We start from the raw sequence: 25,334 nt of genomic DNA on the forward strand, positions 1-25,334 counted from the left end.
TCATCCAACTGAATCACACCAGCCCGGGCTGAACCATTTATCGAAAAGATGATTCTTTCCCCCACTGAACTGTCTTGGCACGCTTGTTGAAAATTAATGACCAGATAGATGAGGCATTATTTCCGGACTCTCCATTCTATCCCATTGATCTATCTATATACTTTTTTAAATTTTAAAATTGACTTTTTAGAGGAAGGGAGAGAAACATCGATTTGTTGTTCCACCTATCCGTGCACTCGTTGGCTGATTCCTGTATGTGCCCTGACCGGGATTAAGCCCGAAACCTTGGCAGATCCGATGACACTCGGACCAACTGAGCCCCCTGGCCAGGGCTGACCTATCTTTCCATCCTTACCCAACACCACACTGTCTTCATCACTGTGGCTTTGTGGTTTCAGGTTTGAACTCAGAAGTGTGAGTCCTTCAACTCTTCAAGACTGTTTTGGTTACTAGGTTTCTTTCAACAATAGTTTGCAGTTTTCAAAATATAAGTTTTCAATGTATTTTGCTCAAACCTTTTTTAAAATATATTTTTATTGCCAAAACCGGTTTGGCTCAGTGGATAGAGTGTCGGTCTTCGGACTGGAAGGTCCCGGGTTCCATTCCGGTCAAGGGCATGTACAATGGTTGCGGGCACATCCCCCGGTGGGGGGTGTGCAGGAGGCAGCTGGTCGATGTCTCTCTCTCATCGATGTTTCTAGCTCTCTATCTCTCTGTCCTTCCTCTCTGTGAAAAATCAATAAAAAATAAAAATAAATAACTATTAAAATATATTTTTATTGATTTCAGAGAGGAAGGGAGAAGGGGGGAGAGAGAAACATCAATGATGAGAGAGAATCATTGACCGGTTGCCTCCAGTATGTGCCCTACTGGGGATCAAGCCCACAACCCGGACATGTGCCCTCCACCTGAATGGAACCCGGAACCCTTCAGTCTGCAGACCAAAGCTCTATCCACTCAGCCAAACTGGCTAGGGCTATTTTGCTAAATTTATGTGTAAGTATTTTATTCTTTTTGACACTATGCTAAGTGGATTTTTTTTTTTTTTTAGAGGCTGTTTATTAAGCTGGGCACAGTGAAACCAGGAAGGGTTGGGGAAGTGAGCCTAGGCTGGGCTGCTTTGGCTAAGAAGTCAGAGAAAAGGGGCCTTGGGGACAGGTTCAGGGGGTGGAATCGTTTTCTTAGTTTGGTTTTTAGATTGTTCATTGCAATTATCATCAATTGATTTTGTGCCCTGTAACCTTGCTGCTTATTTGGTTCTAGTAATCTCTGGATTTCTTAGGATTTTCTGTATACAGACCATGTCATTACAAATAGATATTTACTTCTCTCTTTCCAATCTGGATGCTTTTCCTTTCTCTCGAATTGTCCTGGCTAAAACCTCTTACACAATGTTAAATAGAAGTGATAAAAGCGGACATCTTTGTCTCTGATCATTCCACGTGACCAAAGAACACACTATAAGTTCAGTTCTTTTACATTTGTTGAGATTTGTTGTATGGTCCAGGACATGATCTATCTTTATGTACGTTCCATGGACATTTGAAAAGAATGTGTATCCTGTGATTGGGGAGTATTCTGTTGATTGGATCCTGTTGGTTGATGGTGTTAAGTTCTACATCCTTGCTGATTTTCTTCTAATTGTTCTACCAGTTGTTAAGAGGTGTTGGAGTCTCCACGTAAAAATGCGGATTTTCTGTTCTTTCCATTCTACTAGGTTTTGTATCGTTTTGTATCTCTGTTGTTTGGTAAGTACATATTTAGGATTATGTCTTCTTGGCGCAATGAGCCCTTTTTTATTATGTAATGTCCTTCTCTGTACCTGGTAATATTTTTTTTAATATGCATTTTATTGATTTTTTTTTTTTTTTTTTTTTTACACAGGAAGGGAGAGGGATAGTTAGAAACATCGATGAGAGAGAAACTTCGATCAGCTGCCTCCTGCACACCCGCTACTGGGGATGTGCCCACAACCAAGGTACATGCCCTTGACCGGAATTGAACCTGGGACCTTTCAGACTGTAGGCTGATGCTCTATTCACTGAGCCAAACCAATTAGGGCAGTACCTGGTAATGTTTTAAAATATATATTTTTTATTGATTTCAGAGAGCAAGGGAAAGGGAGAGAGAGATGGAAGCATCAATGATGAGAGAGAATCATTGATTGGCTGCCTCCTGCAAGCCCCCTACTGGGGACCAAACCCACAACCTGGGCAATGTGCCCTTGACCAGAATCGAGCCTGGGACCCTTCAGTCCACAGGTGGATGCTCTATCCACCTAGCCAAACCGGCTAGGGCTGTACCTGGTAATTTTTAAAAAAAACTATATTCAGGTGGACAGCAAAATGTCTAGTAACTTTCTTTGCTCAATATCAAATATACTTTATTTTGCCACTTAAAAAATATTTTATTGTTTTTTTTACAGAGAAGGAGGGAGGAGGATAGAGTTAGAAACATCAATCAGTTGCCTCCTGCACACCTCTTACTGGGTATGTGCCTGCAACCAAGGTACATGCCCTTGACTGGAATGGAACCTGGGACCCTTGAGTCCGCTCTATCCACTGAGCCAAACCAGTTAGAGCACCGCTTCTTTTTTGAGTAATGTTTGAGTATTTACCATTTTCCCATCCTTTTACTTTCAACCTACTTATCCCGTTATATTTGAAGTACGTTTCTTGTAGACAGAATATAGTTAGGTCACTTTTCTTGTAGACAGAATATAATTAGCTCACTCTCCTTTCTCACCCACTTTGCCAATTTCTGTCTTTCAATTGACACATGTATTTAGACCATTTATACTTAATGTACTTTGTGGTATGCTAGGGCCTAAGTCACTCACTTTTTTTTTGTTTTCTGCTGTTTTTTGTGTCTTTCCCCCCCCGATTTCCAGTAGATTGCTTGGAAATTATTTTTAGAATTCCATTTTGATTTCTCTACAGTGTTTTTGGGTGCATTGCTTATCATTTTGTCGGTCCAATAATCACATTATACGTTACAATATACTTTGTCCAAATGTTACCAGTTTGAGAGAAGTGTAGAAATCTTCCGTTTATATCACTTTGCTCTCTCGCATTTATAAAGCAATTGCTTTAAATATTTCCTACGTTGAAAACCACATCAATGTTATAACATTTGCTTCAACTATCAACCATAATTTAGAAAACTGGAGTATTTTGTTTACCCAAGTTATGGTATTTGTTTTTTCTTCTTTTGTGATATTCTAAGTCTCCTTTTTTAAAAAAAAAAAATTGATTTCAGAGAGGCAGGGAGAGGGAAAGAAACACCATGAGAATCATGGATCAGCTGCCTCCTGCACGCCCCCTACTGGGGATCAAGGCCGCAACCTGGGCATGTGCCCTTGACCGGAATGGAACCTGGGACTCTTCAGTCCGCAGGTCGATGCTCCTAAGTTTCCTTTTAAAAAATTTTTCCTTTATGTTTAGAGAACTTTAACCATCTTCTCAGGATAGGTCTACTGGCAACAAATTCTCTACTCTTCCTTCATCTGAGAATGCTTAAATTCTCCCTAATTCCTGAAGGATGTATTTTGCTGGGTATAGATTCTTAGTTGACAGTCATTTTCTTTTGCTACTTGGTAAATGTACCATTCCTTTGACCTCATGGTTTCTGATAAGAAATGTCAAATTTTTTTCCTACAGGCAAGGCATCATTTCTCTTGCTGCTTTCAGGTTTATATCTGCCATTTTTGGGGAGTATAGTGGTGGGTTGCCAGGCACTGGGGGAGGGGGGAGTTGATTGATTTAATACCAATGAACTGTACACTTAAGAATGGTTAAGTCAGCCCTAACCGGTTTGGCTCAGTGGATAGAGTGTCGGCCTGCCGACAGTAAGGTCCCAGGTTCAATTCCGATCAAGGGCATGTACCTTGGTTACGGGCACATACCCAGTAGGAAGTGTGTAGGAGGCAGCTGATCGATGTTTCTCTCTCATCCATGTTTCTAACTCTCTCCCCCTCACACTATGTAAAAAATTAATATATTAAAAAAAATTTTTTTTTTTTTTTTTTTTAAAGAATGGTTAAGTCAGCCCTTGGCCTGTGGACTGAAGGGTCCTGGGTTCAATTCTGGTTAAGGGCACATAACTGGGTTGCAGGATTGATCCCTGGCCCTGGTCAGGGCGTGTGGCAGGCAACCAATCGATGTTTCGCTCGTCTCTTCCCCTCCTTTTCACTCTCTAGAAATCAATGGAGGCCCACCTGCTGTGGCTCAGCAGTTGAGTGTCAACCTATGAACCAGGAGGTCACGGTTCAATTCCGTCAGGGCACATGCTCAGGGTTGCAGGCTCGGTCCCCAGTGGGGTGTGCAGGAGGCAGCTGATCAATGATTCTCTCTTATTGATATTTCTCTCTCTCCCTCCCTCTCTGAAATCAATAAAAAATAAAGGGTGTCCTCGGGTGTGGATTAACAACCACAAAGGGTGGTCAAGTCAGTAAAATTTAGGGTCTTCATTCCATCTGTCAGGCTGACCATGCTTCCTCCTCAGGGAGGCACTTCATGTCCAGGAGGGGAGCACTCCACCGCTCACATATTCAGACACCACTGCTCACATCCTCAGCCGGAGAATCAGGTTCGGCGAGTGCTGTGAGGGCCTCTGCTCCAAGGTCGGAGCTGGGGAGTAGGAATGCCAAGGCAAATGCCTGCTTCTGGTTATTAAGGCCACTTAGTAAAACCTGTAAGAAAGGACAGCTCAGAGGTAGGAATAACAAACTTTATTCAGAAATGTTTAAGTAACAGTCTCCTCCATCCCTTAATGCCTCTTCCTCTTCTTTTGAACTAAAGAGACACAGATGGGGAATGTAGGGGAGTGGGAAGTTAAGAGGGACACGAGGATTGGCCCACCACCTTCTCTTCCGTTTTCCACGATGCCATCCTGTAGACTAGGGGACACAAACGGGCTTCACCCCACCATGTACCACATGGCTGTCCAGAGACCGGGCCCAGGTGACCAGGTGGCTGCAGCTAGCTCAACGACACTCTGCTGCAGAGCGGCCCGGCCTGGGACTGGAAGGCGGGGAGGACGTCCACCACCTCCGCTCGGAGCAGTCTGAGCGTGGCCTACCGGATGCTCCCTTGGGCCGAGTTTCGGGAAGTGCAGGAGGAATGTCTTCCAGCTGCTGAGAGAACTGTATCTGCACCCGTTCACGGGGGGAAAAGGGAACAGAACTGCATTCTTTACAGAACCAGAAAGGGAGCACCACCAGCACAGTCCTTGGCCGTGCCCGGCCTGCGCAACCTCGGAGCTGGAGGACGGAGCTGGGCTCAAACCCTGGGGCCTCCCTGCTTGCCAGGTTTAACTCTGAGGAGACGCGTTTCCAGGTCTGTCTTCACTGTGCCTCAGCCCCTTTACTCTCTTGGCCTGTGCCTTTCACAGCACTTGCTACTGATCCTGTGGAGCTCCCAGAACCCTGCTCCCCAACTCTCTTCAGCTCAGCCACCTGGACTCCCTTTACAGCCCAGCAAACTGGCGGGCACTGATGGTGACTCTGGAGCAATGCTGACGGGGTACTCAGGGGCTGCCCTGAGTGCTCAAGTTTTGCCCCAACTCCCTAGAACCATTCTGAGAGGAACCGAGTGCTGGCCTGGAAGGGCTGCTCTGCTCTCTACTTCCTTCTGACCACACTCCCCTCCCCCCATTGCCAAGGCAGGAAAAGATCCCTCTGCTCATGAACCATGGGCCACTTACAAAGGTTGCATATGTGCTCCCAGAATCCCTATTGTCCTGCAGACATCTGAGGCCAGAAAGAGCCAGGAGCAAGCCAATATCTCCCCTTTTAATAACCCTCCAAACCCAGTGTCACAAACTAGGGGAGAGCTGGCATGAACCCCAGAGCCAGGGTGTGATGAGCTCTGGTCTAGTGAAAACTTGAGGGACCAGCAAGCCCTCCCAGCAGTAATAACCAGAGGCCAAGAGAACTGGGGGGGAGCACTTGGCCTAACCCATGGGAAAAGGGACACGTGACCTCAGGACGAACTCTGAGCTGTCTGAAACAGCACGGGCCCGCCAGGCAAGAGCTGTGTGCACACTTCCTGGCAGAGCGGCAGCCTCACCCTGCCCTTGCCAACAGGGCCCTCCCGACCACCCTGGTGTGGAGACAATTGTGGGGAGAGGACAAGAGCCTGTGACCTGATGCCCACCCAGGCCCCTCCACTGGCCAGGCCGGTGAGTGGCACAGCTCTGGAGCTGACCCGGCTCCCATTAGGACGGCAGAACTTCCATCCTCCACTTTGTTCGAAAACTTTAAAAAATAAGAAGGGGAGGAAACCCGTCACCCCTGGAAAAAGCAGTATCCTTCAAACAGCCCCGCCCTGTAGTCCACGGAGCCACAAGGAATCACGCAGAGAATCCAGAACACCATTTCCGGGAAAGAAGTTGGTTTGGAGCTGAGGTTAGGGGCAGAGACAATCTGAACAACACAACCTACCTTGGAGAGAAGATGGAGGGAGAAGAAACACTACAGGAAATGTTAACGTACAGAGCACAGGGTAGGACACATCACAGGAAGGCGGGTCTGTCCAGTGAGGAGCTCTTACCCCCGCCTGGGGCCTCCAGTCCAACGGCCCATTGGTCACAAGCTTTGCTTTGGAAACAGAACCACCCTCCTGCCCCCGCTCTGGCTGCCCGGCTCCCCCGCTCAAAGTTTGATTTTGAATTCTGTGGGCTGTGTGGTCACAGAGGCCCCCGAGGACTTGAAGAGCGCCTTCAGGATGGTGTCGGGGTCCACCTCGGCCGGAGGGTTGGATGAGGCGGCAGAGTTGGCCCTGCGAGGCAGCTCACTCTCCTTTCTCACCGAGGGGCTGTCACTCAGCCGTCTGTGAGCAGAGAAGAGTCAAGATCCTTGTCAGTTTCCCATAGACGCAGAGGGGCCACCGTTGACTGATCTGTTACAAGCCAGGCCCCGAATGTAGTGCCCTGTGGCCTGCATCTCACTTCACCTGCAGCAAACCTACCACCTGTCTTGTTTGCTGAGGAGGCGCAGCCTGCTGTCGGCTGGGGTGTTAGTTCAGAAAACAATACACATCCCTCAGGGGTGGTCACACACATATCAGCATGTTATGTATTCTGAGAATTCTCGAAGTAAAGAAATAAATTTAACTCTGTTTAGCCCAATGGTTCTCAAACTTCTTAGGTCATAGGACACACACTTTTCGGAATACCACTTAGTCCTGGAAGAAAGCTTAAGAAACTTGTCCAAATCACACAATTCAATATCCAGGGTTCACATTCTGGTCTTTCTAAATTCCAGTCTACTCCAGGCCTGCCCGCACTACCCTGCCCGCCTTGGCGCATCTAACATCCTCCCCAGGTCCCTGCCTCCTTGTCTATAAAAGGACCGTCTACACGTGAGGCACCACAGTCCTGTGCCCGGCACGTACGCCCAGACGTGCGACACAGAACGAGGGCAGCAGCCAGCACCGTCTCCATCAGAGTCAATCACAGGAGGTGGGGCTCCCTGTCCCCTTGGACAACACACCCAGTTTTGCAAAGAGGGACACATCTGGCCCGCTCTCCACTTTCTTCTCAAGCGTTTCTAGATTATAGGCTGGGAACAGGTTTAATGCCAGCCCGTGAGGCCGATCCCCTGTGGAAAAGGCGAGACAAAGCTAAGCACCCTGCCTGCCTGCCTGCCTCCCTGTCCGCCAGAAGAGCACAGGAAGTGGGATGGAGCTGTGTGCAGGCCCTGTCCCCGTCAGGATAGAGGCCATCAGGCAGAGTGAGTGTGGAGAAAGCTCCTCCCGCCCCAGCAGGGCTGCCTTTGGGACTTACAGCAGGATGGGCTGGTCGGAGGTGATGACGTTCCCATTCATGTGAAGGTTGCACTTCATTGGCTGCCCTGCAAAACCAAGAGAGAAGGCTCTGCCACGAGACCACAGCCCTTCACACCAAAGGACAAGGCTGCCACCTTCATCACGGGGCTCAAACACCCACCACTGGCAGCTCTCGCTCCACACTGGGGATGGAGCTGCTAGGTTCGGAAGCAAAACCCAGGGACTAAGAAAACCCCAGTGTGTGAGGTCCATGAAACCTCGGCAATAACAGCACCGAGAAGCAAACTGGCAACAGACCTTGCTTCACACCGGAGGAGAGGGGAGCGGAGAACCAGGACTCGGTGAGAAGCCATCCAACCTGGCTTGTGAAGCAATTAGTAAAGGAAAATGTTATGCTATGAAATTAAGTGCAAAGAGGATTCAAAAGTATATGTACAGGCTTCCACTTTGTCTATGAAGGATGAATTGTACTGAGTACTACACTCCCAGTGTACATAAAATGTGACAGGGAGAATAACAAAAAAGAATAAGATAAAAAAAATTTTTTTTGATGTAAACATTAAAAACACAACAGCACAAAAAGAGGGGATGGAGTCATAGAGAAGTGACGTTTCTCTCTCTCAGTGGAATGAAGTTAGTATTAATCTGAAATAGATTCTGATATATTCTATCTACTGGAGATTAGATTCAAAGATACAAAAAGGTTGAAAGCAAAAGGAGATATTTATCACCCAAACAGCAACCCTAAGAAACGTGAAGTGGCTACATGAATATCAGCTAAAATAGACGTTAAAACGAAAAATGTTACTAGAGACAAAGAGGGATGTTTTGTAACTGATAAAAGGGTCACTCCACTAGGAAGAAAACAATTAGGACACTGATAAACATTTGTGAAACTAACAAAAGGCTCAAACACATGAAGCAAACGCTGACAGAAGTGAAAGGAGAAGTAAACAAACAATAGTTGAAGGTTTCAGTCCGCACGTCCAGTATGGACAGAACAACAGGCAGAAGGTGAACAAAGAAACAAGACTTGCACAACATAAATCTACTGGACCCAACAGAGCTAAACACTTATTGTCCCACACACCCAGGGGAAAATGTGGAAAACTCACAAATATATGGAAATTAAACAAAACAACCCTAAATAACCAATGGGTCAAAAAAGAAAAACACTAGGTAACTTAGAAAATACTTTGAGATGAATGAAAATAAAAACACAACATATCAAAACTTATGAGATGTGGCTAATGCAGTGCTGAGAGGGAAATATATCGCTCTAAATGCATATGTTAAAAAAGGAGTGAAAAGACAAACTAAATATTGGGAGAAATTATTGACAAACCATTTATCTAAGAGACCTATATCAAGAATACATAAAGAGCCCTGGCCCGTTTGGCTCAGTGGATAGAGCGTCGGCCTGCGGACTGAAGGGTCCCAGGTTCGATTCTGGTCAAGGGCAAATACCTTGGTTGCGGGCACATCCCCAGTGGGGTGTGTGCAGGAGGCAGCTGATCGATGTTTCTCTATCATCGATGTTTCTAATTCTCTATCCCTCTCCCTTCCTCTCTGTAAAAAACCAATAAAATATATATATATAAAAAAAGAGGCAACCAATCGATATTTCTCTTCCTTTCCCTCTCTCTTCCATTCTCTCTAAAAATCAATGGAAAATACCCTCGGGTGAGGATAAAAAAGAACATATATATTAAAATTTTAAAAAAGATAAATAATAAAATAAACTCTTAAAAAAAGAATATATAAAGAACTCTTACAACTCAATAAGACAATTCAAAAAGTGAGCAAAGATTCCGAATACACGTTTCTCTAAGGAGGATACACAAATGGCCAAAAAGCACATGACAAGATGCTCACCATGATTAGTTACTAGGGAAATGCAAACCGAACTCCCGGTGACCGTGCTCTCTTAGTCTCTGCCCCTCCACTGCAAGCACAGGGCCTCGCTCCACAGTAAGGACTCCACACCCCGAAAGCACAAATGGGCGGACAGGAGGACCGCGGCGGACAGCGTTCCTCTCTAGGCCGCCCCGAGATGAATAGCGGGGAATCGGCACTCAGTGAAATCAGTGGTTTACTCACTAGAAGCAGAGCTCACCGGGTGCCAATAGTTAGACGAGGCTCCAGGCCATTAAGGAGGCTGTGTCCTAGCACTGAGCAGACCAACAGCTAGCAGGGGGAGGCTACGGCCCACACAGCACTGCCGAGACTCCTCAAGAGGACCAGCCACGGAGCAGGTGTTTCCCTGCCAGCTCAGCACCACCCAGAGACTGCACCTCCCTGCCTGCTCTTGGTGCACAGAAGGCCCCAGCGGGTGACCGCACCAGGGTGCCCTCCCACCCGCTGCAGAGGGAGGCTTGCTCTGAAGGCCTGCTGCCCGGCAGTAAGCAGTGAGGATGGGAAGGGGAAGTAGCTGCTTTCTCCCGACTTACCGTCCAGACACCGGTTGTTATATTTCTTATATGCGGTGATGGCATCATCCTTCTTCACAAAAACCACCTCTGCTACCCCCGGATGGACCAGCCGAGCCCGCTTCAGGGCTCCACATACACAGAAAAGCTCCTGCAAAGCAGAGGGGATAGGGTTAGCGGACAAGTTCAGGCCACCATCCTGCCTGCCATTCACACACTGTGAGGGCTCTGGGTTGACTGCACTATGGCGGAATATGCCCACGATTTCAGGGAAGCTCCATTCTAGGTGGTGTTCTTGGGATATCCACCGGCCTCAGCATGGACCAGAAGAGGGGACAAGCTGTGCAGAAATGAGAAATGGGCCTGAGCTTACAGTTATGGGTCGTGTGACATTCAACAAGTCATGCCCAAAGTCCTCCTGCCTTGGTGCCCACTTCCTTCCTCAATGGGGATCATAGTTATGGAATTTCCCTGAGAACTCTGGCAGGAGAATGAATGTGTAGGCTTATCAAATAATGACAGTGGCTAGTATGTCGCACAGGAATCTGTTAGAAATAAATTCTGGAGCTCTACGTAGAGTGACTATTCCACTGACACAGAAGTGGTTGGAGATGGGAAATTCTGGCAGGGCACAATACTTACAACAATGTCCTCCTCGGTGACCCTAGGGTGTAGGTTATTCACAGTCATCTTGGTCCCTTCCAAAGGGCTGAGGACAGGCTGCCACAGACAAGAGTGTTACCAGAAGGCAGAGAACAGCTGTGCTCAACAGCAGAACTCACTCTAGGCAAGTGACCTGGAGGCCCACCTCCTATCGGAGACCTCAGCGCCCATCATGCCCGCTCCCCATGCTAAGGGATGGAGCCTCTTGCTTCCATTAAGCAGAGCCCTCTCAGGCGTCTGTGCCTCTGCCTGGAATGCCACTATTTCAAGACCCACCCAGCTCAGCCTTCCCAGCTGTGCCCAGTGGACTCAGCTGCGCTCTCCTCAGCGCCCCAGCAGCTCTCTGAGCACAACTGTTGTATCACCAGACACAGGCGGTTTCCCCCACTCGCCTGCGAGCTCTTTGCGCTCAGGGGCCGCTGGGTCTCGGTTTGCTCATTTGTAAAATGGGGGTGGCAACGCCTACCTCAGAGAGGCGCTGTGAGGACGCAACAGGGTACATACAGCACACTGCCCACTGCCCACCCAGCACAGGCTGACTCTCAACTGGTGTGGTCACTTCCACTTCCACTTCCTCACCTTCACCTTCACCTTCACCTTCACCTCACCTCTGCAGGCGGCAGCTCTCTGGGGGAATCCTCCTTGTTCACTAGTGTCCGGGACATGTTGGTCAAGGCTTTTGTCCGAACCGAGGAGGGGAGAGCAGGAGCTGTGTATGCATCATTCTGAACCACTTTGGTGAGAGGGGGGGCCTTGGACATGGAAAGCTTGGAACTGCTCAGCCCGGCCTAAACGAAGAGGCAGACAGGAACCTGAGAGGCCAGTGACTTGAATGCCCCGTTAGGGACTGACAACCGCCACCCCTGAGGCCCCCACCGCTTCCCAATTCCATGAGTGGCCTGAAGCCAAAGGCTGCCGGTGACATCCCAGGGAAGGTGCAGAAGGGGAAGAAACACACAGCCTGCACACGCGCTCACAGGAGCCACTTTCCAGGGTGAGCAGCCCTTGGCGAGAAGCTGACACGCAGCCCTGACCAGGATCCACAGGCTCACTCATACCGTTTAGACCTCCTTTACCTGAACGAGGCATGCGGCCTGCTGGCCACGAGTTTGACATGCTTTAGACTTATAAAAATCCAATTTGGGGCTGGTCAGAAGGTCAAAGGCTTGGGATCAAGTACATTTCCACATATGCTTCCATCACAATGGACTGATCAGCTCCAGGCTGGCTGGGCCTAAGAACCCACTCCTCAGAAGGCCCAGACTCCCGGTTTTCTGGTCCCTGTTCCGGCACCAGACACAGGCCTGGCCCTAGCAGCTCCCAGAATGTCAGGGAACACGCAGACCTCCGTGATGTTCCCGATGTTGCTTTCTTTCCTGTGCTGCATGGATCTGACCAGTATCCTAGTTTAGCAAGCTTTTCTTGCAAGACTGCACTGGTGGGTAAGGTTCAGATTGTTTTGCTAACCCACTAACCAAGGGAATCCAGATTTAAGAACGGGAGAAAGGGGAACACGTAGAATGCCTGCTGCAAATGAAAGGACATGGATTCCTCCTGCGGGGTCACCATGTTTCTCACGAAGCGTCTCAAACCTGAATCAATGGGGAGCTGTAGCTCTGCACCTCACGACCTGTGGGACCTCGAACAAGTCACTAGACACTCGGGCCTCAGTATTGATAAAATGAGGGGTTGGACTAGTTCCAGTTCTGGAAATCTTAAGACCCAAATGAAGAAATATCTCTGAGTCGAAAGGCCAATTCTCCACCACCTCTACCATCCAACTAATCAGACTCACACAGCGAGTGTCGGCAAAACACAAAACACCCTACCATGTGGTGGAGAAAGCTGCTGGAGGCGGTCAATTTCGTCTGTTTACTAGGAATGGGAGTTGCAATGTCATCATCTTCATCCAGGTCATATAAATTCTGAAAATAAATCAATATAAGCTAACGTGGCATACAGGCTGCCAACAGCATTTGGAGCGAGGACAGCAGGGAGAGGGCTGCTGGAGCAATGGAGGTGGAGGGAGAAGCGGCGTGTGGGGTGCCTGAGGAGCTGAGTGAGGCTCCAGTCCTGACAGGTGGCTCCCCGCCCACAGGGGCAGATAAAGTGCTGCAGCTTCCAGGTACATCCTTCCTACAAGTGGACAATGCCTAGGAAGAGTCCCCAAAATGGCTGCTTATATCCTTTGGCTTGGAAAGCCCCGCCCTGGCAATCTGGCCTCTGGAAACAAACCCAAACCCTAGAAAGAACGCTGTCCACAAAGATGTTCAGAGAGTTTCTAACAGTGAAAAGTACAGTAAAATGGTTTAAATCAACTGGAATGTCAGCTCAATGGTTTATGTGGTTATAAACCAATTAATTGCCACGCCTCCAAAATGGAAACCATCCCGCTTGCGTCTATAGACGCTTATGGCATATAAAGGGTTAAAAATGTTGTTTACAATAAATGTAAATACAGAAAAATGCTTGAGTTATAAAGTGAAAAAAGAATGATACAAAATTGGATTAAGAATATAACCACAGGATGTGAGGGCGATCTGGCTGCGACATCTGTCACCCCATTGATCACCAGGGTTGATTCGGCTGATCTGGCTGGCTAGGCGGGTGTCCCCTCCTCCCTCACCGATCCATGTGCGTCCCTCCCGAAGCTGCGCGCTCGGTCGAAGAGGACGACCTTCCCCCCAGAGGAGAGGACCGTCTTCGGTCAAGGGTATACGAGTAGCTGCGCTCCCCTGCTAGAACCTCCAAACAAGCTCTCAAGAATATAACCACAACTATAACTATGCAATAATTAAATAATAATGCCATTTAAAAAACAGGAAGGAACAGGGCAGAATTTCAACAATGGTTAGCTTAGGACAGTGGTCTGCAAACCGAGGCTCGTGAGCCACATGCGGCTCTTTGGCCCCTTGAGTGTGGCTCTTCCACAAAATACCACGGTCTGGGTGAGTCTATTTTGAAGAAGTGGCGTTAAAAGAAGTTTTAAGTTTAAAAAATTTGGCTCTCAAAAGAAAATTTCAATCGTTGTACTGTTGATATTTGACTCTGTTGACTAAGGAGTTTGCCGACCACTGGCTTAGGAGAACATGAGCATAAGAAACTTCTTCTTCTCTTAATCTTTCTCTAGTTTGTAAATTTTCTGTATTAAGCACGTTAATTTAAAAAATATATATTTTTCCAATTTGCTTCTGCCTCTTATGCCTCTCTCCTCAGTTATAAAATTTCTTCTTAAAACTCATAAAATACAGTCAAATGTAATTCCTCCCAATTCTTCAAATTGTGAACCTTGAAGTAGCATCAGTTAATCCACCCAGCAGGTCCAATGAAAACACATGTGTGTACACACACACACACACACACACACACACACACACTCTACCTGTCTGGCCTGGTGATTGTTGACGACGTTAATCCTCATTCCAGCAGGATGGGCATGAGGTGGTGTCATGGCCTTCTGCTGTGGAACCTAGAAACACCCGCTGGTCACAATTCATCACACAGGGCCCACATCACTCTCTATGGTCACTGAACTTGAAATATGAGGGGCGCTCAGTTTGGTCTTTGGTAAAAGGCCCTACAGAGTGCCTCAGTCCAAAATAGGAGAGTGACAGGAAGCCTTGCCGTCCGAGATCACCTGGCAAGGCATGTGCAGGGCTCAATGAACCGGCCCTGCTGCCGCCATTCCTGTTACCAGTTGTGAAGATGAATGATCTTGCTTCCATTCCCTTTGGGGCGGTGGCTGTGCCGGTGGCCAGGGCACTGTATGAGGAGCCGTGTAACTCGGGGCATAATTCACATCTCCGAGACTGAGGTTCTTGGATAAAACTGAGGTATTAACCCCGGGGTTGCAGTGAGCAATACAGTGAGTGGGGGAGGTCATATATGGTAAGTGCCTGCCAGGTAGCACATGCTCCATAAGTGTTTTGTCCCTTCCTGTCTCTTCCCTCCACCGCTAGCTCACCTGGGAAAGGCACTTCATTTCACTGGACCTCCCCGCTTTTATATAAAACTGGGCAATGCCTTGCCTTCCTCATATGGTTACTACACAAACCCAGGAATGTTATGCTCCCCAAACATTCCTGACCCCTGCTCCCTGCCAGAATCTGTAGTTGTTACTGGCTTCCTGGGATTTATGACAAGAGCCATACCTACCTGGATGGTTTTAGTGAGCTTCAGCGCTGGAGTCACCGTCCCGATGGGGGGACTCATGAAGGAAGCAGGGGTACTCCGCTTCAAGCTGAGCTTCTCCCGGGCATCAGCTACCTGGTGGGGCCTCTGGGGAGCCATGCTCTGCTGCTTCCGGGAGTTCAACATCTCTCTGGCATCCTGCACTTTCCCTTTGATCCGGAAACGAGCATCTTTTTGCAAAAGCTTTTCTCGGGCATCCTTGACTCCCAGCTTGAGCCGGGCATCCGAGAGGCCAATCTTCTGCCGGGCATCAAATTTCTGCTGGAAGGTGGCTGTGCGTGCTGGCTGGCTGAGGAAGCTCTGCTGGATCCCAACGTAAGATCGGACACCTCCAACTCCTGGTCTGACACTGAGCCTGCAAATAAAAATTGTAATATTTGTAATATTAAGCCCAGCCGGCATGGCTCAGTAGTTGAGCATCAACCTATGAACCAGGAGGTTTCGGTTCCATCCCGTCAGGGCACATGCCCCGGTTGCGGGCTTGATCCTCAGCGTGGGGTGTGCAGGAGGCAGCTAATCAGTGATTCTCTCTCATCGTTGATGTTTCTATCTCTCTCTCCCTCTATCTTCCTCTGTGAAATCTATTAAAAAAATACATATTTTAAAAAATTAAAAAATTTTCATGCTTATGTGAATTCCTCATGTGCATGTATTAAAATTTATTTTCTTCTGTTAATCTGTCTCTGTTAATTTGATTAGCCCAGCTAGAAGGACTTCAAAGGTGGAAGGAAAGTATTATATATATACTAGAGACCCACTGCATGGAATTCGTACAAGGTGGCCCAGCGCCTGGAAGGTTGTTTGGCTGTCCATTCTAATTAGCATGTTATGCTTTTATTATTATATAGATTTTTAGTCCCCACTGGTTTTATTTAAAAAAATATATATTTTTTATTAATTTTTTTACAGAGAGGAAGGGAGAGGGATAGAGAGTTAGAAACATCAATCAGCTGCCTCCTGCACACTCCCTACTGGGTATGTGCCTGCAACCAAGGTACATGCCCTTGGACTGGAATCGAACCTGGGACCCTTGAGTCCGACGCTCTATCCACTGAGCCAAACCAGTTAGGGCTGGTTTTATTTTTTAATGATTTCAACTCCCTACATCTGTTGATGATGCCCATCACAGAAAAGTAACAGACTATCAGTTCACACCAGGAGCTGCTACTGAGGGCCTACTCATAAAATAGGGAAAAAATAATTTGATCAATACGTAAGGTCCAGATAGATAAAACCGAAGTTAGTGGAAAGCACTCCAGATGAATCCTTCATTCATCAGGCACTGAACCTCCCCCCGCCCTCCCCGAAGCCAGAGGCCCAGGGCCCAGGGCCCAGCAATCAAGTGACCAAAAGGGCAGGGCAAGGAACAGGTCTCCTGAGGCTCTGACTTGGGGGTGGAGGCACACAGATACCCAAATAATCACCAGACTCCTGTTCTAGGGAAGTCCACAATTTGTGGGGACACCACAAGCAAGTGGATACCTGCAGGGTGGTGGGCAGGCCAAGAGGCCCAGGTGTCTGGAAAGAGAAGGAGTCAAAGGGCACGGCAGGCAGACCAGGGAAATGTCCACTACAGCCAGATGGGGCTTCTTTGCTCTTGCAGTTCAGGCAGCAGGCACAGTAAGCTTCCGCCTCCCATTCTTTCACTTCCCCCGCGGGACAAAGCTTCCATTAAGGCACTTACCCTGCTGCATCACAATGATTTGTCTACAAGCCTGCATCTCCTGGGATGGACTGAGAGCTTCACAGGGGCACACTCTGCAGCTCCTGACCAGTGTCTCCCGGCACCAGGGGAATGACAAAGGCTCAGACAGCTTTTTGATCCTGAGATCCAGGGAAGTGTCAAGGCCCCTACAGGGCTCCTATCAATCATTAACCTTCCAGGCTCACAATCGCTGTTAGTTGCCATCACCTCATCTCCTCAGTAAGAACTAAATCATAGCGCTAGTAGCATGGCTGGGACTGGACACCAGGTCCACCTGACTCCAGAGCCCACAATCTTTCCATTATAACGGGCCCCAAGCTCCCCTCCTTCCTACTCCAAGCCCCAAGGGAGGAGAGAGAGAAGTGATGGCTGCCCCTGAAAGTGCTTCTCCTAAAGACTGCCTCGGCAAGGCAGCCCTCTGTCCAGCCCCCACCGACCAGTCCAACACCCTGCTGGGATCCTAGCTACCAACTGCTCCTCCCAGTTCCTACCCATGCAGCCAGAGCACACAGAGTAACCCAGGGCTTGACGCTACAAATGGGACCCACAAGGCTCTTGCCTGCCCAAGTAGGGGCATTACAAATAGAACCAGGCTGCATCTGAGCACGTCCACTAGTGGGGGTCAGACACATCCTAATCCAAACGCCAGCCTGTCCTGAAGATTTCCTTTCTTCGTCTGCCTTCTCCAAATCCCACCTCCTCCCATCACCAGGACACCCTCATTACCAAAGTTCCTGATATATATAACTAAAGGAGGTAAGATGCTCTTATCATGTGGTGCTCCTTGTGATTTTACAATACCATGAAATTGGGCAAATCTAGCCACCATGCCATCAATTACACTTTCAACAAAGTAAACAATGCCCATAAAATAGGGGGCAAAAAATAACCAACTGAAAGTGATTATTTTGAATAACTAAAGGAACAATGAGCTTCTTCTTTTTTTTTTAGAGTAGCTTTTATTCACAATCACCAAAATCTGAAAACACACCAAATGCCAATCATCAGGATATATTATGATATATCCTTACGAAATATTACTCAGCGGTAAAAAGGAATGAACTATTGATACACCAAGTAACACAGATGAAGTTCAAAAACACTGCTGAGTAAAAGAAGCCAGACACTAAGAGTTCATACTGAAAGACTCCGTTTCTATGAAGTTCTAGAAAAGGAAAGCATCTATAGCAAACATGTCAAACTCAAAGGCTAACACGGGCCAAATAAACGAGGCATGTGGCCCCGGGCTGGGAGTTTGACATGCTTGATCTACAGTAATAGTAATCAGATCAGTGGCTACAGAAAGAATGAGATTCTTGAAAACAAATTTCATATACCTGAACAGAGAATGGAGAAAAGGACAGATTAGTAAGCCTACTTAGGGGGGCAATGGAGAGTAGGCCTCTATAACATTAATTTGTTCATATTCCTCAACCATTTCCCTCTCTGATGATCAGTAATGGCTCTTAAGTACTCTACTGAGAATTCACACGAGTATATGGATGATAAACAATGTCTGCCATGGTCACACAGGGGCACTGGCCAGCAGGGTGCAGGAAAGATTTTATAAAGAAGAAGATCTAACTAACAGTCCTGAGCACTTACTAAAGGTCCAGAGACTTTGACACACCTCCTTTAACCCTCACAACTCTGAGAATGAGGTTATTATCCACATTTTATAGAGGAGAAAACGGAGAATCCCAAATCATTCCATAGTGTAATGGTTAGCACTCTGGACTCTGAGAATCCCGAATCACAGAGCTATAATGGTGAAGGCTGGATTTGAACTTCACTATACCTAGTTAAAGTCCTAATAAATGAAGCATGGGTCAAAAATAAAGGCCAGAATTTGAAGAGCTAAGGAAGGGTGAGTACTGTCGCCAGGCTAAGGAAAATCTCAGGACTTCAGTCATGTCGAGGGGGAAAGTGCTCTCTCAGCGACTGCAGGGTGAGTGCACACACCGAGGATGTCCGCACACTGGGGACCCACACACCACACCGCTTGTCAGGCAGAAGGACCACCGAGAATACCAGGCTGTGCTCCAGTGTTTACCTACTGGAACAGCGCGAGGTGCGTTCGGGGGAGGGAGGAGACGTAGTTGGGGTAAGCAAGCTACTCTCCCTCAATTCCATGCTTCAGTTCCCGGGCTCCTCCAATTTTTTTTTTAAACTCCTGTCATGAGCAGCTTTAGGGGGTTCAATGTGCAGGCTTTTTATAATCACTGCTCCTCTTCCTGCAGGAGAAGACAGCTATTCACCCCAGCAGGTAGCAGTAGTGGTTATAAAGCAGGCATTAGTCATCAGGAATTTTCCAAATAAACATTCCTGCTAGAAGCAGGTCTCTAAAACAGAGTCAATTATGGTGCCTCCCGCCCCGAGAACTGTTGAGGGTTCCCTAACAAGGCCCAACCTCCCTCAGTGGAGCCCCTGGTCGGGCCCCAACTTGCAGCCTCACCTCCAAATGCAGGCTATCGGAGGTTCCGGCCTCAGTAAATGTCTGCAGAGGGGAGAGGGACATTTCAAGCAAGTCTCTCAACTGCCCCACCCTGTCACACCCCACACCGTGCCCCGCTGCACTGCTTCAGCCGCTCGCCAGGCGTTCTCCGGGTCTTGGGACGAGTGCTGTGGATTAAGAGGGCAAATGCCCCACTGGAGTCTAAGCTCTTTCTCCCAGACCCCGACTGGAGCCGGGACACGTGATGCCCCAAAAAGGGTTTGTATGGGGCTAGGAAGGCCTCGCTCTCTCGGCTCTATCTGTGGAGGGCAGAGTGGCAGCTGGCTCTGACATAAGTCCAGACCCAAGGATTCAAGCCAATGATGGGGCATGGATTATTATAAAGTAGATTTTAATTCATGGGGATCTCTGGGTTAGAGTACATGTGTGTTGAGGTTATCTTTGTAGGGAGAAAACACAGTTTCGTTCCATTACCCTGGGTCAATTGTGAATTAGGTCCTTTATTATTTTTTTAAAATATGGAACACTTCACAAATTTGTGTGTCATCCTTGCGCAGGGCCATGCTAATCTTCTCTGCATCATTCCAAGTTTAGTATATGTGTTGCTGAAGCGAGCACTGAATTTAGGTACTTTAGAGACATAAAGAAAAATAACACACTAACCTCTTACCCTCCGAGAGAGTCCTGTGCAGATGTCTCATTTTTTTATATTTTTTAAAAATCTATTTTATTGATTTTTTACAGAGAGGAAGGGAGAGGGATAGAGTCAGAAACATCGATGAGAGAGAAACATCGATCAACTGCCTCCTACACACCCCCTACCGGGGATGTGCCCGCAACCAAGGTACATGCCCTTGACCAGAATCGAACCTGGGACCCTTCAGTCCTCAGGCTGACACTCTATCCACTGAGCCAAACCGGTCAGGGCCAGATGTCTCATTTTAAATACTAATTCTTTCCCTCTGAGTTATGTAGTAATTAATTTTCCTCTGTTTGAGGCATACATTTCCTTTATCCTTTCAACAGAGAAACAAGCAGGAGGACCCAGACCAGGGCCCGGCCTGAACTGAAAAGCTCTCCACCTCCCACCCTCCCTGGTTCCCAGGACCCCTCCCTCAGTCCGGGCATGTGGCCCAGGGCTGCTCAGCTCCAACACTCAAGGCCCAGCTTTCCCACTAAGGTGCCTGCCAGCTTCATCTAACACATGGACACAGCGGACAGACCGCTATCCCGAGGAGTAAACTCATCAAACCAGCTGTTGTCTTGACAAACTCAACCAGCGACGCTCTCACATCCGAAGGAAGAAATGACCAGCTGGTGCCCAGTGCTGTCCTGAGGAGACTCGAGTCTCCAGAGATGTGCTAGGCGCGGGGAAACACAGCGCCTCACCACGGCCTGGATGAGGGAGCACCCAAAACCCGCCCCTCCCTTTCTGTAATTTCCACTTAATCAAGAAAACCTCACTGGAGTCCAGGTAATGATGATAGCGAATGGGGGTCCAGGTATTAATAATGACAGTGACACTGTCAAGGTGCAATGAACATGAGACGGAAAGGCTGTTGTTAAGTCCAAGCACACCCCCCGCCCTGTGGGGAAGAGGTCAGTCACACTCCCACAGGCGGTCTTCTGCTATTCCCATCCAGAGGAAAGGCATTTTCTGAGATAATCACAGGTTCTTCGTAAAGTGTTAAGATACAAGTTCCTGGGACATCCATGCAATGTCAAACCAAAGTTCCCAGGAAGGAATCTCCTAGCAAACATGTAGAATAGACTATATTTACTGTTCAGAACTTTTACATTTCTTGACAGGACTCCCTGGTCTAGCTTTTCTCTTTGTTGGCTGTGCAAGTAAAATAAAAATGGACGCCCTAGCGGGTTTGGCTCAGTGGATAGAGAGTCCACCTGCGGACTGAAGGGTCCCAGGTTCCATTCTGACCAAGGACACATGCCCAAGTTGTGGGCTCAATCCCCAGTGGGGGTGTGTGTGTGTGTGTGTGTGTGTGCAGGAGGCAGCTGATAAATGATTCTCTCTCATCGATGTTTCTCTCCCTCTCCCTCTCTCTCTCTCTGAAATAAATAAAAACATTAAAAAAATAAGTAAATAAGGGCGGAGGCCGGTCTGTCAGGCTGTCAGCCACCCAGGGATTGCAGCTGCTTGGGCTGACCTTCATCTTGCGTAACAGCCGCAGCAGAAAAGGATGACCGGAGCTCTGGGGAAGGTGCTGTGTTTGAAGAACGATCTCATTTTTAAGAAAGCCTTTCCCCTCTTAAGTTCCAAACTTCAGGAGAGAATCCCAGGTGTTCTACAGGCGCATTCTGCTGAGTATCAACCGGTACCACAAGACAAAGCCCACCCATGGCAGTGAAGACACAAGCACCCAATTCAAGCACAAGAGCCCAAGAAGCAGATGGGAACAGTGGAACTGAGACCCATTAATTTGGGGACAGATTATGAACATGGGGTTTTGAACATTCACATGACTGCATATGACATGGCCCTGGCGGAGACTTAATGCCCAATATAATACGTTCACAGCCTCTGCAACCATCTCTCCACTGAAGTGGAGGAAAGGTATGAAGGCTGTCTTTGCATGAAATATTCTCGATGTGGGTAGCATGCTCTGCTTTGTTGTTGATAAATGAGGTTTTGAGATATAATTTACATGTGGTAAAATTCACCCTTTTTAGATATATACTTTGCCACAATCAAAATATAAAAGTTTTAATAACCCCAAAAGTTCCCTGGCGCCCAGGTGTAGTCAATCTCCCCTTTCCCCTTCAAGTCCCTGGCAACTACGCTTTTCTGTCCCTGTTGTTTTAGGGCCTCCAGAGCATCATGTGAGTAGAATCACACAACATGTAGCTGTTTGGCCTCTTTCACTTGGCATAATGTGTTTAAGATTTATCCATGTTTTTGTATTTTATTACTGAGTTTCCCGTTAAATGGTGGATTTTAATTCAATAAACAAATAAAAATGGAGTTTCCAGCAGATTTAACTCAAACACAGCATGCAGTCCAGTTCCTTTCACACTCTGCCTGCATTTTCCCCCCAATCCAGTCTGACATCACAGCAGAGCAATACTCTCATGCTGGGAACTGCTGATGTCTCGGAGCACAGCACTCATCGGACACTTCGGAAGTACTTTGGATATTAATTCTCTTCGTGCCGGCAACAGCCTAATGAAGTCAGGACTGCCCACACTTTACCGATAAGGAAATGGTTAAGTAACTTGCATACGATTAATGGCAGGTGGGAGAAGCTGGGACTGAACTGTGCATTCGGACTCTGGGCCCCAGTGCATGCCTAGCATGTTCCCAGGGGAGGGGGCCTGGCTTCTCCTCCTTTCAGGCCATGATCATTGCCACCACTTGCTGAACACGTACTACCTGGCACAAACTTTAAAATACACACTCTTATTGCTTCTCGGCCTTTTGGCTAAGATCAAGTGTAAAATACACACTTTTACATTCTTATAGTCATACCTCTCCATGATCTACCAGCAACCATCATTACAAATGAGGAAAGGCCCAGCTCAGAAGTCATCCCGGCCAGGGAGGCACAGCACCCCACAGTGGGGCTGCAGGCACACACAGTCCCTGTGCTCCCCCCGGATTCACCACCCGCTTCCCTGCAGCCCCACCCACTACCCAACGCGAGACTCCGCACACGTCCACAGCCAAACAGTCCAGACCCGCAGCAGAGCCCCTGCCCTCAGCACTGAGGAGGGGCTCATTCAGCAGCCACCCAGCAAAGCTGGGAATCCAGGCCGCGTTTCCAAGGGGCAGAGGACCCAGCGCCAGTGCTACACCAGCTACTAGAGGAAAAGACCAGGAGAGGAATGCTCCCGAGGAACTGAGGAAATTCATAGCGAGGGCGGGTCATGGGCCAGAAGCCGGGCGGGGGTGGTGGGACTCCCTGTATTTCTTTTTATTTTTTTGGTGGGACTCATTTTCGACAGCAAGGGAAAGAATCTATTTCCTAGCTTCAAGCACCGGGAGGTACTAAAGAAAACAACGGCAGGTAACCTCTTCACAGCCTGGCTGTTCGCAAACAGTTCAACGACTGTACCGTGTGCGGGAAAACCACGGGCCCAGTCCCCTCCTCCACCCCGGGCGCCCCTGCGGCTGCAGGTGACGCCAGCACTGGAGGGTCCTGAGAAAGTGTGGGGCACCGCTCAGCCCCAGCCACCTCTGAGAGCGGGGAGCTGCAGCCGTCGGGAAACGGCCAAGCCCCCGCCCCCGCCCCGTTTTCCTCCCACGCCGAGGCCCCTCGGGCAGCAATGGAAGCGCACAGCCCCGCTCGCCGCTCGCCGCGGCCTCGGACACGGCACTCTACCTCTGCCAGCCTCGAGTCCGCATCTGTAAAATGGGGACAACTTGCCGGCCGGCCGACGGGGCCGGGGAAAGCCAACGAGGCAAAGTGTACTCGAAAGCGCTGGGAGTGCCCAGCACGCCGCACCGCGGAGGCGGGGCGAACCGAGCGGCTCGCAGAGGGCGGTCGGCGCAGGAGGTGGAGTGAGGTCCCCGCAGAGTCCGAGCCAGTCGCTGCCCCGCTGCAGTCCGGTCGTCTAACGCGAAGGCCGAGCTGAGAGCGCCGGAGCGGGGCCCGAACGCCCGTCTTCTCGGGGAGGGGGCGGCGCCGGGGAAGCTCTCGGGACCCGGAGGGCAGCCCCGCCCCCCTGAGGGCACCCCTCGGCCGCTCCCACCAGCCGCGTACCCCGGCCCCGCCGCCGCCAGCGGCCACGCCAGCCTCCCCTGGCGCCCCGGCTCGCCGAAACAACGGTGCCTCTAGCCAGTGGGCGGCCGGGCCTGTGGCGGCGGCGGCCGGGCCAATGAGCGGCGCGGCTACGGCAGGGGGCGGGCGCAGGAGGCCCTCCGTCGCCCCGGGCCGCTCCCTCCTTCACCCCGAGCTGCGCTAAGCCACGGGCCCTAAACCCCAAAGGGAGAAAAGGCCACTTACCTCCCCTTTGCCGCAGCTCCCCGTTTCCGGATGAGCTCGTCCAGGGAGATGTCCGCCATCTTACACCACGGAGCAGCTTGGATCCCCTCACTCCTCGAGCCCGCCCCTTCAGCCGCTACGGAGGAGCTGTTTCCGGCTTTTCCTCGACGAATTCTCGCGACAGTTCAAAGTAGGCAAGAACCGGAAGTACACAGGCGGTGGGACCCGTGAGCCTTAGCGGCGCTAGCTGCATATCTGCATACGAAGTGGGGGGGGATCATTATCATTTCTCTATTCTCCTCCAGGACAAATAAAAGGAAAAGCGACATAAAATATTAACGAGTATGAAGATCAACTTTAAAGAAACGGGGATCTCAGTTTAACGGTCAACTTTTATACTCACCGTAGCACTAATGAGATTCGGAATCATCATGCAGCGAGAAACGGAAGTACTCCTTTATGCCTTAAACTTATGAGTAAGGAAAATAACGATTCGGGGTGACGCCCGGATCCTCACTGCTAATGTGAGACGAATTTTTGAGCGGGTAAAGGTTGCCCCTAAGGTGACCCGCCTACTTTGCGGGATGCCTGGGTGCTGCGATCTGCCCGTCCCCCTCGCGCTTAAAGAACAGGCTGCTGGGAAGGTAGAAGGGGGTTGGAGCTGGTGTCCTTCCCTGACGTTCCTGTCCTCTTCCGTGGGGTCCGTGGGCCTCAGCCAGTTCTTTGAAACGTCACCCAATAGCTACTGTCGCTTTTAGGTAAGTGCGCCTTCCGGCTACACACAGTCGGCGCTCCTTTTGTGGCTTAGAGGACCGCCTGGCTCAGCCCCAGGGGCCACCCTTGGCCCTGCAAACAGTTTAATGCTTTATGAGCTGTTTACTATTTTCTTAGTCCAACATTGCCAGTGGAGTTATGTACTCTTTTTATTTATTTATTTTTTTAAATTGTGACGTTGGCCCTAGCCGGTTTGGCTCAGAGGATAGAGTGTCCGTCTGCGGACTGAAAGGCCCCAGGTTCAATTCCAGTCAAGGGCACATGCCTGGATTGTGGGCTCCATCCCCAGTAGGGGGCGTGCAGGAGGCAGCCAATCAATGATCTCAATCATCATTGATGTTTCTATCTCTCTTTCCCTCTCCCTTCCTCTCTGAACTCAATAGAAATGTA

The 25,334-nt window shown here is 49.0% G+C and overlaps 1 protein-coding gene and 2 non-coding genes across 3 annotated transcripts; 1 reads left to right on the top strand and 2 right to left on the bottom strand.

The window, feature by feature from the left end:
- Positions 1 to 4,714: 4,714 nt before the first annotated feature.
- POLDIP3 (DNA polymerase delta interacting protein 3) lies at positions 4,715 to 24,664 on the bottom strand. The gene is made up of 10 exons (XM_054719598.1): positions 24,574 to 24,664; positions 24,192 to 24,425; positions 15,035 to 15,425; positions 14,262 to 14,348; positions 12,709 to 12,804; positions 11,488 to 11,667; positions 10,859 to 10,936; positions 10,238 to 10,367; positions 7,786 to 7,852; positions 4,715 to 6,830 (listed from the first exon to the last, which is right to left on the bottom strand). Exons 2-10 carry the CDS (start codon positions 24,248 to 24,250, stop codon positions 6,653 to 6,655), a joined length of 1,266 nt encoding a protein of 421 aa, XP_054575573.1. The 5' UTR covers positions 24,251 to 24,425; positions 24,574 to 24,664; the 3' UTR covers positions 4,715 to 6,652.
- Positions 19,743 to 19,848, bottom strand: LOC114227757 (U6 spliceosomal RNA). The gene has a single exon (XR_003613826.1). It is a non-coding gene; the product is annotated as a U6 spliceosomal RNA (small nuclear RNA).
- On the top strand, positions 24,630 to 24,779 carry LOC114227753 (U12 minor spliceosomal RNA). Its single transcript, XR_003613823.1, has one exon. It is a non-coding gene; the product is annotated as a U12 minor spliceosomal RNA (small nuclear RNA).
- Positions 24,780 to 25,334: the final 555 nt, after the last annotated feature.

The sequence above is a fragment of the Eptesicus fuscus genome, chromosome 7, assembly GCF_027574615.1.
Source record: "Eptesicus fuscus isolate TK198812 chromosome 7, DD_ASM_mEF_20220401, whole genome shotgun sequence".
NCBI lineage: Eukaryota > Metazoa > Chordata > Mammalia > Chiroptera > Vespertilionidae > Eptesicus > Eptesicus fuscus.

Coding starts and splice junctions, on each gene's coding strand:
- POLDIP3 (XM_054719598.1), bottom strand. CDS start 24,250: ATGGCGGACATCTCCCTGGACGAGCTCATCCGGAAACGGGGAGCTGCG. Junction 11,668..12,708: donor GCAGCTTTCTCCACCACATG/GTAGGGTGTTTT, acceptor CTCTTCGTTTAG/GCCGGGCTGAGCAGTTCCAA. Junction 10,937..11,487: donor GAGAGCTGCCGCCTGCAGAG/GTGAGGTGAAGG, acceptor TGTCTGTGGCAG/CCTGTCCTCAGCCCTTTGGA.